The sequence below is a fragment of the Sceloporus occidentalis genome, unplaced genomic scaffold, assembly GCF_023333645.1.
Source record: "Sceloporus occidentalis isolate IW3139 unplaced genomic scaffold, rSceOcc1.0.p SCAF_172, whole genome shotgun sequence".
Lineage (NCBI taxonomy): Eukaryota > Metazoa > Chordata > Lepidosauria > Squamata > Phrynosomatidae > Sceloporus > Sceloporus occidentalis.
Genome location: NW_028317152.1, coordinates 1,788,050 through 1,807,344, shown reverse-complemented (window position 1 = coordinate 1,807,344; position 19,295 = coordinate 1,788,050). Strand labels below are relative to the sequence as shown.

General features: G+C 40.3%; 1 protein-coding gene across 1 annotated transcript in view; it reads left to right on the top strand.

Annotated features, from left to right (window-relative positions):
- The window catches only part of LOC149279314 (A disintegrin and metalloproteinase with thrombospondin motifs 14-like), a 139,633-nt gene that overhangs the window by 61,495 nt on the left and 58,843 nt on the right, over nucleotides 1-19,295 (top strand). Inside the window, exons 5-7 of the mRNA XM_089501334.1 lie at nucleotides 687-770; nucleotides 5,308-5,464; nucleotides 14,070-14,175. Coding sequence (XP_089357460.1) covers nucleotides 687-770; nucleotides 5,308-5,464; nucleotides 14,070-14,175 — 347 coding nt within the window. The remainder of the gene's footprint in view (nucleotides 1-686; nucleotides 771-5,307; nucleotides 5,465-14,069; nucleotides 14,176-19,295) is intronic.

The window sequence follows — 19,295 nt, the reverse complement described above, 5'->3', positions numbered from 1 at the left end:
CCTCTTCCCGAGTTTTGTCTAAAGTCTGTCTTGTACAGCGGGCAATTACTTTCAAGGGATCCATGTATAAAGTGGATATAGAGGCAAAGGTGATAATTGTTAACCTTATTTACATGCGCCTACCCAGAATCCCTTGTGGTTGCGGCAGCGCCATGAGATTTCTGAGGGAAAAACAAGCCTTCTGGCTTGTCTGGTGCCTTTAGATGAGTGTTTAATAATACTTCTACCACCCCTATTTTCGGTTTCGACCAAGTGGATGTTGAATTTTCGGTCCAGAATTTTCATTTCGGTGCATTATTATTATTTTTATTATTATTATAATTATTATTATTATTATGTTTTATATAGCACCAACAATTTACGCAGCGCTTCTTACAATACATATATTAAAGGGGTATGATAAGACTAGAATTGTCTAAAAGATATTATTTAAATACTTCCAACCGATACATACTCACTTGTAATTGAATGTCAAATTACTTGAATTTTAAATTGCTGGAGTGGTTGGTTTTTGAATGTGAAAGAAACTTTAATTTATGGATTATGGATATTTATCGTGAGTGTCATATTACCTCTAAGTAATACATTGAATACATAAGGTCAAGGATGGTTTTTATTGAGAACTGTGTTAACAATTTTGTTTCAGAGGCTTTCATATTATTGTTTATGTACATGTCTTGTTTCAGGTAGATGAAATTTACCACGATGAATCCCTGGGTGTTCATATCAACATAGTTCTGGTGCGAATGATTATGGTGGGATACAGACAGGTAAAGTATATTTTACCTGTATATACATATATACAAGAAAATGTGTTAAAAGAAAAGACACGCTCGTTTGTATTTTTGGTGTTGTTGCATAAAAGAAACCAATAAGAAAACAATGCAATATGTCCTCCTGGAATTTGGAACCCCTATGAAATTTAGACAGGCTTAAACATCTAATGATGAAAATATGTATTTTATTCCCAATGAGGAGCATGTATGCTTTAATCCTAAATGTAAAATATACACTCACTGGCCACTTTATTAGATATACCTTGCTAGTACCTGGTTGGGCGCCCTTTTGCCTTCAGAACTGCCTTCAATCTTCGTGGCATACTTTCTTCAAGGTGCTGGAAACATTCCTCAGAGACTTTGGTACATATGGACATAATGGCATCACACAGTTGCTGCAGATTTGTTGGCTGCTCATTCATGATGCAAATCTCCCGTTCCACCACATCCCAAAGGTGTTCTATTGGATTGAGATCTGGTGATTATGGAGGCCATTGGAGTACAGTGAACTCATTGTCATGTTCAAGAAACCAGTTTGAGATGATGTGAGCTTTGTGACATGGTGCAGTATTCTGCTGGAAGTAGCCATCAGAAGATGGGTACACTGTGGTCATAAAGGGATTGACATAGTCAGCAACAATACTCAGTTTAAACGATGCTCAATTGGTACTAAGGGGCCCAAAGTGTACCAAGAAAATGTCCCCACCATTACACCACCACCAGCCTGAACCGTTTATACAAGGCAGGATGGATCCATGCTTTCATGTTGTTTATGCCAAAGTCTGACCCTGCCATCTGAATATCGCAGCTGGAATCCAGGCTCATCAGACCAGGCAATGTTTTTCCAGTCTTCCATTGTCCAATTCTGGTGAGCCTGTGCGAATTGTAGCCTCAGTTTCCTGTTCTTAGCTGACAGGAGTGGCACCTGGTGTGGTCTTCTGCTGCTGTAGCCCATCTGCTTCAAGTTTCAACGTATTGTGCGTTCAGAGATGGTATTCTGCATAACGATTTTAGTTATTTGAGTTACTATTGCCTTTCTGTCATCTCTAACCAGTCTACCCATTTTTCTTTGACATCAACAAGGCATTTTTCGTCGACACAGCTGCCGCTCACTGGATATTTTCTCTTTTTTGGACCATTCTCTGTAAACCCTAGCAATGGTTGTAAGTGAAAATCCCAGTAGATCAGCGGTTTCTGAAATACTCAGAGCAGCCCGTCTGGCACCAACAACCATGCCATGTGCAAAATCACTTAACCCCTTCAGTCCCCTATGGACGTACCGGCACGTCCTGCCCTTCTTGCAGAGGCAGGGACACATCCCTGCTGCTACACGGGGGATCAGGCTGTGGTTTGACTGCCTGGACTCCCCCTGACAGCCCGATCTCATGTAACAGCTTCCGGCACGAACGCCTGAAAACTGTTACATTTTGAAATGCCGATCGTGCCATCGGGCATTCCCTTCCAGGTCACAACACTGCTGACGTCACCTGGAGGGATATCCGATCGCTCTGATGAGGCACAGATACTGTGATCTCTATGCAAGTCTGAGGAGAGTGAGAAACCATGTTTCTCACTCTTCTCCCATGCTGAATAACAAAACGAAGAAAAAAAATGGTTAGTGATTTAAAAAAATCATTAAATCATAATACAATAAATAATATTAAAAAAAAACAATAAAGTGAGCTAAGTGATGTAATTGTGACATCACAGGCATTAATAACATGTTCAAGAGGACCTCTAACCATACTGCAGTGATAACTGCAAAAATGGCAAAATTTCTCCGGGCTTTGAGGTACCAAAAATCCCTGGGACTGAAGGGGTTAAATCCCCTTTCTTCCCCATTCTGATGCTCGATTTGAACTTCAGCAAGTTGTCTTGACCACGTCTACATACCTAAATGCATTGAGTTGCTGTCATGTTATTGGCTGATTAGCTTTTTGTGTTAACAAGCAATTGAACAGGTGTACCTAATAAAGTCGCCAGTGAGTGTATATTTCATATACTACAAATCAGCTATTGTTATTCATGGTTATTCGTATGTTCCAAATAAATTTTTTATTATAAAAAGCATTAAATTGTTTAAATCTTATTAAAAAAGGGTAGTGCCAAATACAGTCAAATGCATATTACACCTAGTTTAACTTAGGTTACATTTCATATGAGAATAAAAAATGGTGATGGATAAATATTTGGCTTATGAATTGGGTGTTGATGAGAAGGGATGGGCAACCTTTAGTACCTCAGTTGCTGTTATACGTTACATTCCTTATCAGAAATGCAGCATGATAAAAAAATATATTGTCTGTTTCTCAGGCAAGGCCTCTCTGTAGAGAAATCAGTCATTCAGTCTGTTTTTGGGCCATGATACCCACAATTCTCTTTTGGGAGCTAAAGCCAGGTTAGAGGTCTTCAGCACAGCCCCTCATAATTAAAACACATGCGCATACTAACACGCAAACTCGCTCCAGCACCCACTTAAGCATATACACACACCTCTTTCACTTCCCTCGTACCACTAACCGTAGGCTCATGCAATGCACATGCTAATGTCATACGCTAACATATACACAAACACTCATACACAATATGCTGATACACACACTCATGCTAGCACCATACACTAACATACTGTGACAGAAAGCAGGGGATGATAATGGAGGGAGTATATATATCCCCTTATATTTTGCAGGGTGGTTACCCACAATAGTTTCAACTAGCCCGAGGGAGATGTCTTGTTAAATAATGGAATTATAGAATGTCTGTTATTTGTGTATTTTGGGTCCCTGGGGTGGAGCATTTGGAGAGTAGGGCGGGCCAGTGCTCCACTCCACAGTTTATGAGCAGCCGAAGACCAGCAGGTGGGAATCCAGTCCGGAGATTCACGGTTACTCTCCTAATACTCACCTGTTTCTACTAATTAATGGGAGAGGCAGTTAAATAGCCTCCTGATCTCAGTGCAAGAGAGATTATTTGGCTCCCTGAGAGAGAGGGAGAGAGCTCCTGAAATACTGAGTGCTGCCATTATTGCATATAATTTGTTATTTTGTTTGTTGGAACGGATAAGCCGCCCAACCGCAGTTAGGTTGGAGTACCTTGTATTAGTTAGTGCTCACAAGAGCGAGGCTTTTTGTTTTGGTTTATTTATTTTCTGTTATGCCTGTGGTGATAAAATAAAACAGGCCCAGCCTTTTATTTTACCCTCCTTGTGTCTGAGCCGTCTCTGCAGCCTGGTAGACTGTGTGTGAGTAAAAATTCCCGGACAGGGTACCAAAGTGAAGGGGTATTGTGTCACAATACGTACACAGACATGCTAATCCCATGTGCCGCACACACTACCTGTAGCAACAGACAACAGTAAGGAACAGATCTGCAATGCAGAATCGCACCCTAATGCCCTCTGTTGGCAGAATCAAACGTAAACAGGTATCAATCACAGGAGAGGGAAGCTGGACTGGAAGAATGAGTATATTTTTATATGTAAACTGCCCAAATACAGTAGCAGAAGTATCCAGATAGCAGGTGTAGACAAAGGCAAATATAGCCAAAGTGTCCGACAAAATGATAGTCAGGGTCACAAGCCAAAGTCAAGGGCTGGCAGCAATCAATGTAGTCAAATGTCAAGCAGGAGGTCAGCAACAGAAAGCAATATAGGTATCAAATCTAGATCAGGAACACTTGTGAGCCACAATTGGCACAGGTAACACAAAACCGAGGGTTTAAATATCCCCCTTGATTATAACACTCCCAAATTATAAATATTATACGATTGCCCTTGAACTTATCTCATAAATATTCATGCAGCATCTCCGCTCATGTGCGGATGGTTGCCGTGACGTTCAGCCCTGTGCCCTGCTCTGTAGTTCTCCCGATCGCAGGAGTGCACGCCTCCGTCCTTGAGTCAGAGAAGCAGACAGGCAACCCCAAGATGCCAGCTTGAACAGCAGGGGACTGAGCGTGTCTACAGACACATTGTCACTCTCTCCCATTATCCATGTAGTGCATGCTCTCCATCCCTGTCCTTCACTCTCACTTACCTTGCCTTAAGCTCTGTACTGTAGCTTACACTCTCTGTTACTCAGTTCATGAGGGCTCTGCAGCAGCTTTGGCATGCCCTTGGATATAGCTGGACTTCCAAGTTTAGCTTTTTCCAGTTTCCTTGATGGTACTCACTTTACTGATTTCATCTCTGCTTGATTTAAAATGCGTAGAATAATTAAGAAGAAGGGTAGCACATTTATGTTCTAAGAAATCAGCCTTAAAACCCTTGTACTTACTTTTTATCGAGTTGGAAGTAAGGAGGATGCAAGGATCCTGTCTGCTTCCTATATGTGCAGATATTATAAATATATTGTTTAATACTGTTTGTCTCATGAGATACCAAGTTATATTCTAAATTAAGTAAAGTAACTCAATTTTTAGGCAATATAAAGATAATTTAGAGAACGTATATCTACATAGAACATTGATATAGTAATAACCCTTTTCTACTATAAGTTATCTAACCATATAACATGCTGTGTTTGCATTCTAGTCTATAAGCTTGATAGAACGTGGAAACCCATCAAGGAGCCTTGAGCAGGTGTGTCGCTGGGCTCATTCCCAGCAACGTTCAGACCCAGATCACGCTGAGCACCATGACCATGCCGTGTTTCTTACCAGGCAAGATTTTGGTCCTGCAGGTATGCAAGGTACTGTACATTGTATGAAGTCAACCAGTTATGTAAAGCACACTGGCTGAGAACAGAGCTTGGCAGATGTGAAAGTACCTGCAATTTCATATGTTATTATTCCAAATCTGGTCCCAATGTTATTGGAAATTGAGATTAAATGACTTGAAATACAGAGGTAACTCTTTCTATATGCATGCCCTTACATTGCAAGAATAGTGAGCACTGCAGAACAAACTTTTTATGATGAAGTGATCATTAATGATTTGTATTCTCCTAGTAATAAAGTGATTCTAACATTTTTCATTTTCATTTTCTATTTTGGAGTTTGTACTGACACTAAATGTATAGTATAGGCAGTGCCAAGTCTTAGTCTCTAAGAAACACTGTGTGTTCACTGCAATAAGTATGTGGAATTCTATGCCTGCAGGTGTAGTTTTATCAGAGTCTGTACAGACATTTAAACAGCAACTGGGTGAATACGTGCAAAAACATAATATTCAGGGATATAATTTTTAAGTTATGGGAAAACAGCTTTTTGATCCAAGGAGAGATCTGACTGCCATTCTGGGGTCAAGAATGATTTTTTTCCCCCTAGTTTGTTGCAAAATTGGAAAGAGCCACAAACTTTTTTTTGCCTTCTTTTGGATCAACAGCAATTAACATATAGGGGAAAGGCTGAACTTGATGGACGCATGTCTTTTTTCTCCTATGTAACTATGTAACTTCAGCCACACTCCTAGGCCTGATGGCAGAAAGGGTCATGGTGTAGGCATCATTCTCTCATCTCACTGCACCTTCCAGCATATAACAAGCCCTCCCTCCCTTTCATTCTGTTCCTTTGAGGTTGACACAATCCGTCGTTTCTCTTGACTGTCTCTTCAAATTGCAGTAATATATCGCCCTCCAGGTCCTACCTCACAGTTTTTGACCACATTTCTGCCTGGCTCCCCTTTTCCTCTTTTCTCATATTCCCTGTCTTATTATTGGTGCTTTTAACATTCCTCTTCTAGCTCCAAACTCCTCTCCCTGACATGCTCTTCTGGTCTTTCTCAGTTGACTAATTCCCCTACACACACTGAAGGACACTCTCTTGATCTGGTTTTCTTCAGATCAGGCTCTCTTTCAGATGTCTCCATCTCTCCCTTCCCTCTGTCTGACCACCACCTTCTAACTTTTTCTCCAGTGCTAACCCCTAACAAAACAAAGTTGCAGCGCTCATCTCATATTTGTAGGCCGTTACCAGATAATACCATTACCCAACTGTCAGCCTCATCTCTTGACAGCATAGCTCCAGTTACTATATGTTACCCCCGACAATTGAAACGCCAACTATGGCATGTCAAAACCACACGCTTTCTTGAGAAGTCCAAATCCAGCAAAGACTTTACAACTCTGCCGTCTCTCTCACCAAACAGCTCTACTTCTCTCATATCCTCCCTTTCTTCCAACCCGCGATGCCTTTTTTGTACCTTTTCTGTCTCTCCATAGCCACACCACAAACCTCCCTCACTGCCCAAGATCTTGCTACCCACTTCAAAGACAAGGCTGTCAGAGAGAATTTCCCGCAGGGAACTGTGATCTCTGACAGCCGGGGAAGGTCTGCGTGATGGACGCAGACAACCCCCGCTGCTAACTGCACCTCCTTCCAGCTGCAGCGGAAGTTGCCTACGCGAATTGCGTAGACGTCTACCACCTGCCCTGACTACACACCAGGAAGTCAGACACACCGGTAAGTTTGGGGGGTGTTAAATGGGGGGCATAAGACAGGAGGCAGCGCTGCGGGGGATCTGGATTTTAGTCTCATAGTCAGACCTATTTGAGGTCTGATTATAAGACGAGGGGTATTTTTCAAAAAACCTCATCTTATAATCGAGCAAATACGGTATTAGACAAGACCTCTATTCTTTGCAACCCCCTCCTACACCACCCACCACCACTGTCTCCACTCATACCATACTAACTGCTTTTTCCCCTACAACTGAAGAAGAGATAGCCACTCTTCTTTCTTCCTCTAACCCAACAACCTGTCCACTTGACCCCATCCCATCACACCTCACAAAGTCTCTATGTCCACCCCTTGGTTCATCACTTACCCACCTATTTAATCTTTTTCTATCATCTGGAACTGTACCAACAGCCTTCAAGCATGCGTTAATCACACCCATTCTAAAAAATTATTTGTCAGATCCCATCTGTCTGACTAACTACGGCCCTATCTCTCTGCTTCCTTTTACCTTAAACGGATTGTGTACAATCGCCTTACTAACTTCGTCTTCTCTAATTCCCTCCTTGACCCTCTACAGCCTTCACTCTACTGAAACTATATGCAGATGATATCAAAATCTACCTGTCTTCTCCTGATCTCTCTCCATCTCTCATGTCCCGTATTACCCACTGCTTGTGTGCTATTTCTTCATGGATGTCACAATGCCTGAAAATTAATATTTCTAAAACTGAACTCATTATCTTCTCTCCTTCCATCTCCACTCCACTACCTGAATTCTCTATCACCATTAACAACACGACTATCTCTCCTACTAACCAGGCCCAAAGCCTTGGGGTCATCCTTGACTCAACCTCTCCTTCATTCCTCACATTCAGTCCCTCGCCAGATCATGCCGCTTACACCTAAAAAACATCTCATCCATTAATTCCTCACCCAAGAATCGACAAAAACTCTGGTTCATTCACGTATTATTTCCCGTCTTGACTACTGCAACACTCTTCTGGTTGGTATTCCACTGTCTCGACTCTCTCCTCTACAGCCTGTCCTAAATGCTGCTGCTAGGCATATCTTCCTTGCACGCCGCTCCTCTTCTGCTTCCCTACTCTGTGAAATCCTCCACTGGCTCCCTATAACCTTTACAATTAAATTTAAAATCCTGGTACTAACTCCTACTCGTTCCTTACGTTCCCTTCCATGGGATAATGCTCTCCTCCTCACTTATCACCTCTTCCTTTTCCCGTCTACAAGATTTCACTCGGGCTGCACCATATTTCTGGCATCTACTTCCACCGAATCTTCAGCATTCACCCTCCCTCCCAACATTCAAGAAACATCTTAAAGCTAACTTCTTCAGAGACGCATGGCACTTAGCTGCTAGAACTTCCTTGTCATGGATACAACCACCACACTACCTCTCACCCATTCCCTGTGCCTTATATTTGTCACCCCATTCCCTCAAGATTGTAAGCTTGTGAGCAGGGCTCTCTCCACCTAATGTATCGGTTTGTCTTAGTCTGTCAATTCTTGTCTTGTCATACCCCTTGAATATATGTATTGTATTAAGCGCTGTGTGAATTGTTGGTGCTATATAAATAAAAGATAATAATAATACTAATAATATTACGATTATCTGAAATAGTTAAATGTGACAAATAAACAAAAATAGAAGAAAGGGGATGTATACTTCGTATTATGAGTGAGTGTGGGAGAAGATTGCAGATCCTTAGCTGCATTGCAACACTCAGTGTTGCAATTGATTGAGCTAACAAGCCTACAATCAAAGTAGTTTGCGTCAGATCCACAGAGCAGCCTTACCTCCTTTAAGCTGCGCCATATTATTATTATTATTTTTTTTTTTACTTTCAATAGTTTTTTATTAATTTTCAATGAAATAAGAAGTACAAATAACACCAATAGTAATACATGAGAGACCAAGACAGTCGCAGCCGTCATTACATTGAAAATTGAAACCATCTTGATAAGCATGTATCTCAGTTACATTGTAACGTTATAAGGTAATAAAAAACGTAAACAAGAAAACTTCCCTCTATTGATATAGTCATTTCCAAACTAAATACTACATATTCCTACGAAAAAAATCTATCTAGAGGTTCAGGCAACACAAAAAAATTCTCTATCAGATGGAAACCATGGTATTCTTCATCCTATTGTATAGATATTTGAGGTTCTTTAGTATATTTAAGGATTCCAGACCTACTCTCTATGCTATCTGTAACTACAGTCATATTATTTTTTTTTTTATGAAAAAGATGAACTATTTTCTTATTTTTAGAAGATATAGCTAACAGCGGTATAACCAGAGGTAGAAAAAATTTGAGCATTCAGAATAAACAGTACATTACCCTCCTAGCCTTTCTAAAGGTACACAATTAGAGTATGCTGGAAAACAGAAGGTTGAATGGAAAACAGCTTAAAACCAGACCCAAAATGTTTGCTTATCCTTAACCACACTGTGGTCATAATGATGGGACAGAAGCCAAACATAGCATCTTCCTAAAGACAATATATTATTGCTAGCACTTCCTCTACTCCCTGCAGTGATTTGCTTAACATTTGACCTAAAATGGCACTCATTGTCTATGGTGGAAATTCTCCCACATTCCAAAAATGCCATTCTGGTTCAGAGGTCATGACCTTATGTGGGTCATTGGTAAAATTATCACTTCTGGGTGACTAATGATTTTTAACACCAGGTGAAATTGTACTTTGCTAAGAATTGTCTGTGTAGGCAAGAACATGAGTCCTTTGTTAAAATAAACAAACAAAAATGTTTTGTTTACATACACGTATATGTTAGTCTCACAAAATAAAGAAAAACACAGAGTAATAGCTCAAGAGTAAAGTTTCATATGCACCACTTGCATTGATATATTTATAGTGAAATTTGTATTCCTTACCTATATGGCAAAAGAAGGTACATACATCGTTTGCTTGCAAACTTCTCTCCAAACCTCGCTGTCTTTCCCCAATGTAATATGTGCATCTCTTAATTTTAAGCTGTTTTTGCAACCATTTTGTGTTTATTTGGGAGGTTATGTGTAGCAGTTAGCTTAGTATTTATGTCACACCTATGTCAGTGGACACAAACTGAATAGAAAGAGCATCCAGGGCTTGACACATGTATGTTTAATTTGAACCAGGTATAGAATCTGGTTCCATCAATTTTCCATCTGGAAATTATTAAGAAAGATTTTTTCACAGACTGTGTGAAGTCATTGTTGCTTAAAATGAGTGAAATTTAATCCCTTATGCATCTTTGTAACCATGTTCTGAAGATAATTGGTTTCACAAATAGGTCCTAAAGAATAAAACTAAAGAAACAGATGAGTCTGCTCTAGCTACACTAAGTGGACAAAAGTATTGTGAAACCTGAACATTACACCCACAGGGACTTTTATGACATAATCGAAATTCATAGACAATAATATGTAGTTGGTCCCCCCCTTTGCAGCTATAACAGCTCCCACTCTTCTGTTAAGGCTTTTCATAAAGCTACCACCCCATATTAATGATATTAATGCCAGAAAAAGTTTGGAACTCTCAGCAGAGTGTTGCCAACTTTTAAGCACAATGCACCTCAGCGTGGTCTTCCACTTCATGCTGCTGTTCCTTAACTCTTCCATTTTCCAATAATACCACTTTCAGTTGACTGTGGAATATCTAGCATGGATGAAATTTCATTAACTGACTTATTGCAAAGGTGGCATCCTATCACAGTACCACCCTTAAATTCACTGAGCTCACTTTTTTATATTTTTTGCACTTTTTCACTGCATGTTGGGATCCGCAGAGATTTGTCTACAACTCCACCAGGTGGATCATGGGTTGCTGTTTCCTTCTGTCTCTCCTTGGCCATGTTATTTCTGCTTGCTCCTGATACACCTGCCCATCGTTCAAGCAATTAAGGCCCAATATAAACCGGGCATTATCCTAACCTCAGTGCTAGAGCATTGTGCTCCTTGCCTTTGCATTGTTTGGTTTTGATTCCTGTCTAAGCCGTGTGCCCTGCCATTGGGCTTCCAAGCCATGTGTTCTGCCAGTAGGCTTCCAAGTTGTGTGCCCTGACTGATGGCTCCATGCAGCGTGCCCTGCCAGAAGGCTTCCAGGCGTGTGCCCTGCCAGAGGGGTCCTACCTATTGCTTTGCCGGTGCGCTTCCAATTTCCTGCCTCTACTGAGCTTGTCACCCCAAGTTTATTTCCTGCTAGAATACCTATAGATGGCGCCCAAGAGAAGGACTAAGGCTAAAGTGGAGCGCAGCCCAGAACTGGATATATCATCAGCGTGCCTACGGCCATGCTCTGAATCAGAACCTGCCCCAGCATCAAAACTCCTACCTGATCTGGCACCCAGTGTCCTTACACTGCATGGCTAGATGCTCAGTTTTATACTCCCGTAACAATGGGTCTGATTGAAACACCTGAATTCAATAATTAAGAGATGTGCCCAAATACTTTGTCCATATAGTGTATGAAGATTGTAGATCTCTGATTTGCACAAGAATATCAAGGATTATGCCTTCTGCCTTTAAACATTCATGCAACATTATTCACAGCAGATGCTTTTCCCACTGATGTTAGATGCAGAGTGACTCACAACTTTTCATTTTTAGTGATTCTGCATGTTTTTTTTTTATATCTAGGATGTGATGTGATCTGGGATGCAATCAGTTTGTTGTCTTTGGTCCAAAAACTGTTACATTTCTTTCTGATTGATAAATGAACAGCCTAAAATTGAAATGCACATTGTTCATAGTAAAATTATTGCATATATATCATTTAGTAGATTTTTGTGGATACAAATCTGTGGCAGATTCCAAATAAGCTTCTGTGACATAAGTAAACTATTGAGGGGTACATTTGTGCCGTTGTTCTGAACCTGTTTTTTTAAAGTGCATTCAAAAAAACATAAAATGTATGATGAATTCACAGAAGTAATTAAGTGGGTGAAACAAGGGTATTGATGTGTGTTTTTAAATTTGCTTTAGAAATCCTGAAATCCCTCTAACACTCTTCTGCACCAGTGAAAACAGGAATAAAAAAGTACCTTTCTTCTACTAAAAGATTTTGCTAACTTGCAGCACAAATGTGGGCAGTACAATAATCGGGATCTTTGTAGGGTGGTAAAGGTTAGTAAGTTTGTTTCACAAAAGGGTAGTGCTCTGTTAACATGATACTGGGCTGAAAGTGACAGTGGTTAGGTACTAGAAATGGAAATCAATCAACTTTTATGCAAAATCAATTAAATTCATGCTGGATTAAGGTGGAGTCTGGCTCTTGGTTGTTATCAAAACAAAGGCAATGCTATGAATTGAAGATACCACTAATAAAATGAAAGCATCATGTTCTCAATAAAACATCACAATAGTTTTTATCCAGACCTCTAATATGTAAGTCCATAGAAATGTTAATTGTAAAGTTCACCACTTGTAAGGCTAAAGGATATGTTAAAAGGCCAGTTTGCTGTCTCAGAGACAAATTTGAGAATGTGATATCTGCTTGGTCAGTTATCTATGAAGAGAAGATACATCTATCGGAGAGAAAAAAGTCTCTTTGTCTAGATTGTAAGGCCTAATAACCAGGGCCCTTCATATGTTTTGTTTGTGGCGACATATAAATTCACAGGCTAGAGTTTCTTTAAACTTTCTAGAAAATATTCTCAAAGGTCACAATGGACTGAGGACATGCAGCACTCATAGAGTTTGTGAATTAGCTCCTGACTGTAAGTTTGAAATGCTTTTCGTTTATTATAATCACTAAAAAACAAATTGGTGGTTTTCCTGAAGGAATAAATTGGCAAAGTTGATTTACCGGATAATTCTTATCTGCCATTAGATTATATGGTTTGTCATTTTATTTATGGATGAGACTAAAATGTATCCTCTGCTTACAATCATTCTGCCCAGTTTTTGTTCAATCCGCTTATATAATTATATAGTATTACTGTTTGTCAACAGAAGGTAATGCTGATTAGGAATATAGAGGCTGTGTGGTTAAAATCCCTAGTTGGCACCAATGCAATTAGAGGAAATGTTATAGATTCATAAGCTAAGCACATGCTGAATGAAATATAATAACTGGGCATGTGCACAAAACCATTCAAAAACCTAAATGGCAAGGTGGTCATATCATGAATCTACACCATTTATCCATACAGAGTGAAGTACTGTGCTGAATACGTGTGATTGCCAGAGGGTTTGTTCACTCAAATATTATTTACAAACTGTTCAGTAGTAGGCTGTTTTGTGGCTTTTCTATCAGGTCTTGGACTGTATTGTAACATTCAGAAAACAATTTACTCACTTGCCAATTAGCCTCTTGGGAAGAACACTGGTCCATTGTCCATCAAAATGTTTTTTGTACAATCTTTCCCTATGTAGCATATCTCACACATTATGTAAGAAAGATGATAATAGATTGACAAACATATCACAAGCACTATGGCGTTAGAATCAACTATTCTTTCTTTTCTGCATTTCAGCATACCTAAACACATACGCAACGTTTAATAAAGATTTCTGTCTGTTTAATAACTTATGAACTGCTTTTTCTGTTACAAAGTCTATCATGGCGATTTTACATTTTTTTGGGATGTGAAATAAATTGTCATGTGGAACATGCTTGTATTCACAGTCCAGCTTAATTTATCAAAATTGTTGTAGGTCAGCTTTCTTGCAAGGAAGACAGCACGCTTTGTTCTCTTGTATGGCATAAATTTTCATCCCAATTCATATCAATAGGTTAAAAAAGTCACATAAAAAGTCTTGGTAAATCTCGACCTCTAGCCATGCCTTTTACCACCCCTACAATGTCCCTTTTTGAAATTGAAAATGTATAGAGCTATAGTACTGACGTCTTTACCTATTTCATGCCCAATAGGTTATGCTCCTGTAACGGGTATGTGTCATCCACTACGTAGCTGTACTCTGAACCATGAAGATGGGTTCTCCTCCGCATTTGTGGTCGCCCATGAAACAGGTCACGTGTAAGTCAAACTCCTTGCTGTAATATTCAAGAGTGTGTCCTGTTTGGTTGTAATTGATTTTTTCCCATTGAGCATGTATGAATCTGGTATTCAAAATATGTGCAGTTATATATTATGGAGCAAATCACCATAAGGTGCCAATGTTCCACCAAAATAAGCCAGCAATAAGACAGCAAAGACATTAAGAATGAGTTTCAGTTTGAATGAGCCCACTGGTGCACCAACAATTCTTGAAGACCCCAAAATCTGACAAGAAAAAATGTACCCTATATGGTATCTGTTTGTTAAAGGAAGCTTGTAATTACCAATTGAATCCATGTTAATAACTTGTAAAAGAGTTAATACTATACAGCAGTGCTAAGTTACTGATATATAAACCTACTTATAAGTGAACTTATTTTGCAAGATCTCTAAAAAAATGAAGTAAAAAGATGGCTTAAGAAACTCTGTAACCAATGATAGGCCAGCATTATTTAATATGTGAAAAGGAGTGGCATTATGTAAATTATTATGTACAGTTGTGTGAAAAAGAAACTACATCCTGTCTGAATGCTATGGTTCAACATATCAGGGCATAATAACAATCATCTATTCCTTACAAGGTGTAAACATCAGGTAAATACAACCACAGATGAACAACAACACATGACATATGTTGATTTATTCAACAAAAATAAAGCCAAAGTGGAAAAGCTATGTGTGAAAAACTAAGTACACCTTATGATTTAATGGCTTATACGACCACCTTTAGCAGTGATAATTTGAAGTAATTGTTAATTAGTCTCTCACATCTTTGTGGAGGAATTTTGTCCCACCCTTTTTTACAATGTTGCTTCTATTTATTGAGGTTTGCAGGCATCTGTTTATGCACAGCATTTAAGGTCCCACCACAGCACTTCAATCAGGTTGAGGTCTAGAATTTGGCTGGGTCATTGTAACACCTTGATTCTTTTCTTTTTTCAGCCATTCTGTTGTAGATTTGCTGGTGTGCTTGAGATCATTGTCCTGTTGCATGACCCAATTTCAGCCAAGCTTTAGTATACAGAGGAGTTCATGGTCAACTGAATGACTACAAGGTCCTTCAGTTGAAGGTCCTGTTGCTGCAAAACAAGCCCAAATCATCAGCCCTCCAGCACCATGGTTGACAGATGCAACTGTCTAAACCTAAGCCATGTTCCAAACCAAGCATAGTTGTTCAGTCTTTTTCTAATTGTGCTGTCATAAACCTTAACATTTAACATGCTGAGGCCTGTCGAGTCTGAGATGTAACTCTTTATAATTTTGCAATTTGTCTGAGCATTGCATGTTCTGATCGTCAGATGAATTTGCTGGTACATCCACTCCTCGGAAGATTGGTTTGTGAATGTTTTCCACTTTGAAATAATCTTTCTCTATGTAAAATGATGGACTTTAAATTGATAAAAAATGGCCTTATAACCCTTCCCAGATTGATTGTGCAGCAACAATTGCTTCTCTAAGTTCATTAATGTCTTTCCTCCTTGGCATTGTGTTAACATACATCTGAATGCTCCAGACCAGAAAATTGCTAAAACCTTGGCTTTTATAGAGGTAGCCATACGTGCTGATGATCAATTAATCAAGGGCATTTTGGCTTTATTTTTGTTGAATAAATCATGACACTGTGTAATATGTCATGTGTTGTTGTTCATCTGCGGTTGTATTTACTTAATTTTTAGACGTGCTATGGAACAGATGATTGTTAGGATGTCCTGATATGTGAAAGTATAGAATTTAAAGAAGGTGTACTTTTTTTTTACACGACTGTATTACTTTGTAATAATTCATATTGCTATATTCATTTTTACAGCTAATTATGTTTATTAAAGAAAAATATTGTCTGCTTCCTGAAGGTACATAGCTTGTAGTCCAAAAATATTAAAATATATATGTTAAAGTGTAGAAAAAATATCTACTAATCATAAAGCACATAGTGGATGAAATTGTTTCAAGTGAATACTTTTCAAAGCACGCTTGCAAATAGCTTAGAAAACAAAGGATTTTGCCAATTTACAGTCATCTCCTTGCAGAACACTTGAAAGGTTATCAGTTGTATCTGAACATCTTAAGATCAAAGTGATAACAACATGAAACTGTATTTGTTGTGAACACCTGGGGTTTTTTTCAGGGAGAATTTTTTTTTTTTAACTATGGTTTAACTCAAGCTCTTTAGAAAATACATCATATGTATGTTCCGTTCATTGCAAACAGCTTGGTTTACACTGAGTACATGATACCTTGGGCATTAGCTCACTCAAAACCACACTAAAGGCTTAAAAGTTGAGTGCATTTTTAACCAAGTTGACTCAAGACCAAAGATTCCATGTACAGATAGAATTAAACTGCATTTCATTTCTATTTCATAAACACATTTTACATATTGTACATATTTTATTGTTATCACTTCCTGCAAACTATTTGAAATTTTCAGCATCACATAAAGGTACAAAACTATGTTATCTGGATATGCAAGTTCATATGATTCCCACAAAATTTAAAATACATATGTGCTTTTATATACATACAGTATATATCAGATTTTTTTTTATAACACTTAAAGTTTATTGGGTTTACAATAGACCAAACAAAGCAAAAATAAACAATGGGTACAAAGGTCGCAGAGATAAAAAAAATCCAAGCAAACAGAACCGAATTCCAGAAATATACTCAGTACATAAGGCATACCGACACATGGAAAGAAAAAGAACAAAAAAGTGAAATATAGACTTAGAAATACAAAAGAACACCAGACAACACAGAGAGAAGACAAAAACACACACAGGGAAATAACAAGACGGGGGGAGACAGGGTAAAGATGGGAGAACAAGGCCCAATCCAGCAGCTAATACAGCGGACCTATGAGGCTGCAGTGGCTTTAAGGTACCATGGTGTGCGAAGTGATCCCAACATAAAACCCGAAGGGGTTTGTCCAGCAATCCCAAGTCTCCTCAAAGATATGCGGGGTGTTGGCGGCAAAATGAGCTGCCTTCTCGTATTGGCAGGTCGTAGCAAGAGAATAAAGAACATCATGGATAGAGGGAGAAGATGGAGACTTCCACTTCTTGGCGATACTGATCTTAGCAGCAATAAGAACGTGAGCCAGCAGTTTACGATGAGGGCCAGAGAGGTCGTCCGGGAACATGTCGAGAAGCGCCAATTCAATGGACCTCGGAAGCTGAATAGAAAGAAGATGTGCACTAAGATCGAAAACATCGTTCCAATAACTGCGCAGAGCAGGACACTCCCACCATATATGTGCCATCGAACCCCGGGCACCGCATTGGCGCCAACATAGTGGGGACACTGTCGGAAATATGGACGCCAGCGTGGTCGGGACATAGTACCATCGAAACAGAATTTTTTTGTTGATTTCAAAGTGAGTCACATTCTTTGACACGCCTCGGATCGTGTAGAGAGCCTGAAACGAGTCGGAAACATCAAAGGCGCGGCCCAATTCCCGTTCCCATGCGACCATATAAGAAAGCTTGGCATCCATGGAGGGGTTCAGTAGAGCCAGGTAGCACAGAGAGATGGCCTTGGGAACTATCGGGGCCCGGAGGCACAACTGGACGATAGGGGTAGCCGGCTCGGAGGAAATAAACTTCTGCATAACAGAGCGAAGCTGAAGGTACTTGAAGAAGTCCTGTCGCGGGAGACGAAAATCAGCACACAGATCCTGGAAGGAGCGTACGTGAGATTGATGGAAAAGTTGCGAGATCGACCGGACTCCATTTCGGATCCATGTATCCAAGGATGTGTGTGGGAGGAGAGATTGAAGAACAGAGAGGGGAGCAAACCGTGAGACCAAGGACGGGAAGCGTAGGATAAGTCAATATTTGTCCCAGACAGCAAGAGACTGCTTCGTTGTGGGTAAAGCAGCCGGCAGTGGTGGCCGAAGTGACTTAGGGAGCCATAGAAGATCGCCAATCCGGTAAGGTCGTGTGAATATGGCTTCCTGATCGACCCACGCCACTTGCGAGGGGCCCGAGAAAAGCAGCAGAGTCTGAGCAAGAGTTGCAGCCAAGTAGTAGAATAGAACATTCGGGACTCCTAAACCTCCAGAGAACTTGGGCCGCTGTAAGAGTTTTGTGGATAGCCGCGGGCGTTTATGAGACCAGATGAATTTAATGAGGCGGGACCTGATGGACCTCAGGAAGGCAGCCGGGAGGACAACAGGAAGCGTTTGAAACAAGTACAGGAGCTTAGGTAAGGCGTTCATTTTAAACGCTGTGATACGCCCCAACCAGGAGACCTCCAGTTTTGACCACCGGTTAAGATCCTCTTGAATCCTATTCCAAAGGGGGAGAAAGTTGTGTTTGAATAAAGTGTGGGTGGTCTTGGTAATACGGATCCCCAGGTACGGAAGGAAGTCTGAGCACCAGTCATATGGAAAGGAGGACGAAAGCGTAGTCACCAGCGAGGAGGAATATCCAATATTAAGGGCCTGGGATTTGCCCCAGTTGATTTTATAGTAGGAGACGGCACCAAAAGAGTCCAGTAATGCATGTAACCGCGGTAAAGATGTCAGAGGTTCCGTGATTGTCAAGAGCTTTCAGGATAATTCCGTATCGCAATCGCCAAGGGTTCCATGGCCAGCACAAAGAGAAGTGGGGAGAGTGAGCACCCCTGACGGGTGCCAGAGGAATCCAGAGGAGCATACCCTAGCAGAAGGACCGCTGTAGAGGAGAAGGACCGCATTAATGAACTGTTCCGGGAGATGAAATGCCTCTAAGGTAGCTTTCAGGTATCCCCAATGAAGGCGGTCGAAAGCCTTCTCTGCGTCCAAGGACAGGAGAAGGCACAGCGCTTTAGTAGTATTGGCTAGATGAACGATGTTGATAATCTTACGAGTATTGTCAGACGGTTGACGGCCCAAAACAAAGCCCACTTGGTCATTCGAGATCAGCGACGGAAGTAGACTGTTGAGACGCAGGGCCAAAAACCTTGAAAAAAGTTTTGTGTCCGTATTCAGTAGCGAGATCGGCCTATAATTAGCACAAAGGGTAGGAGGTTTACCAGGCTTGGGAATAGTAACGATCTGCGCCTCCGTCATTTCCGCTGGCAAGGACGATGCAGACATAAAATAGCTAAACAGAGGAGCA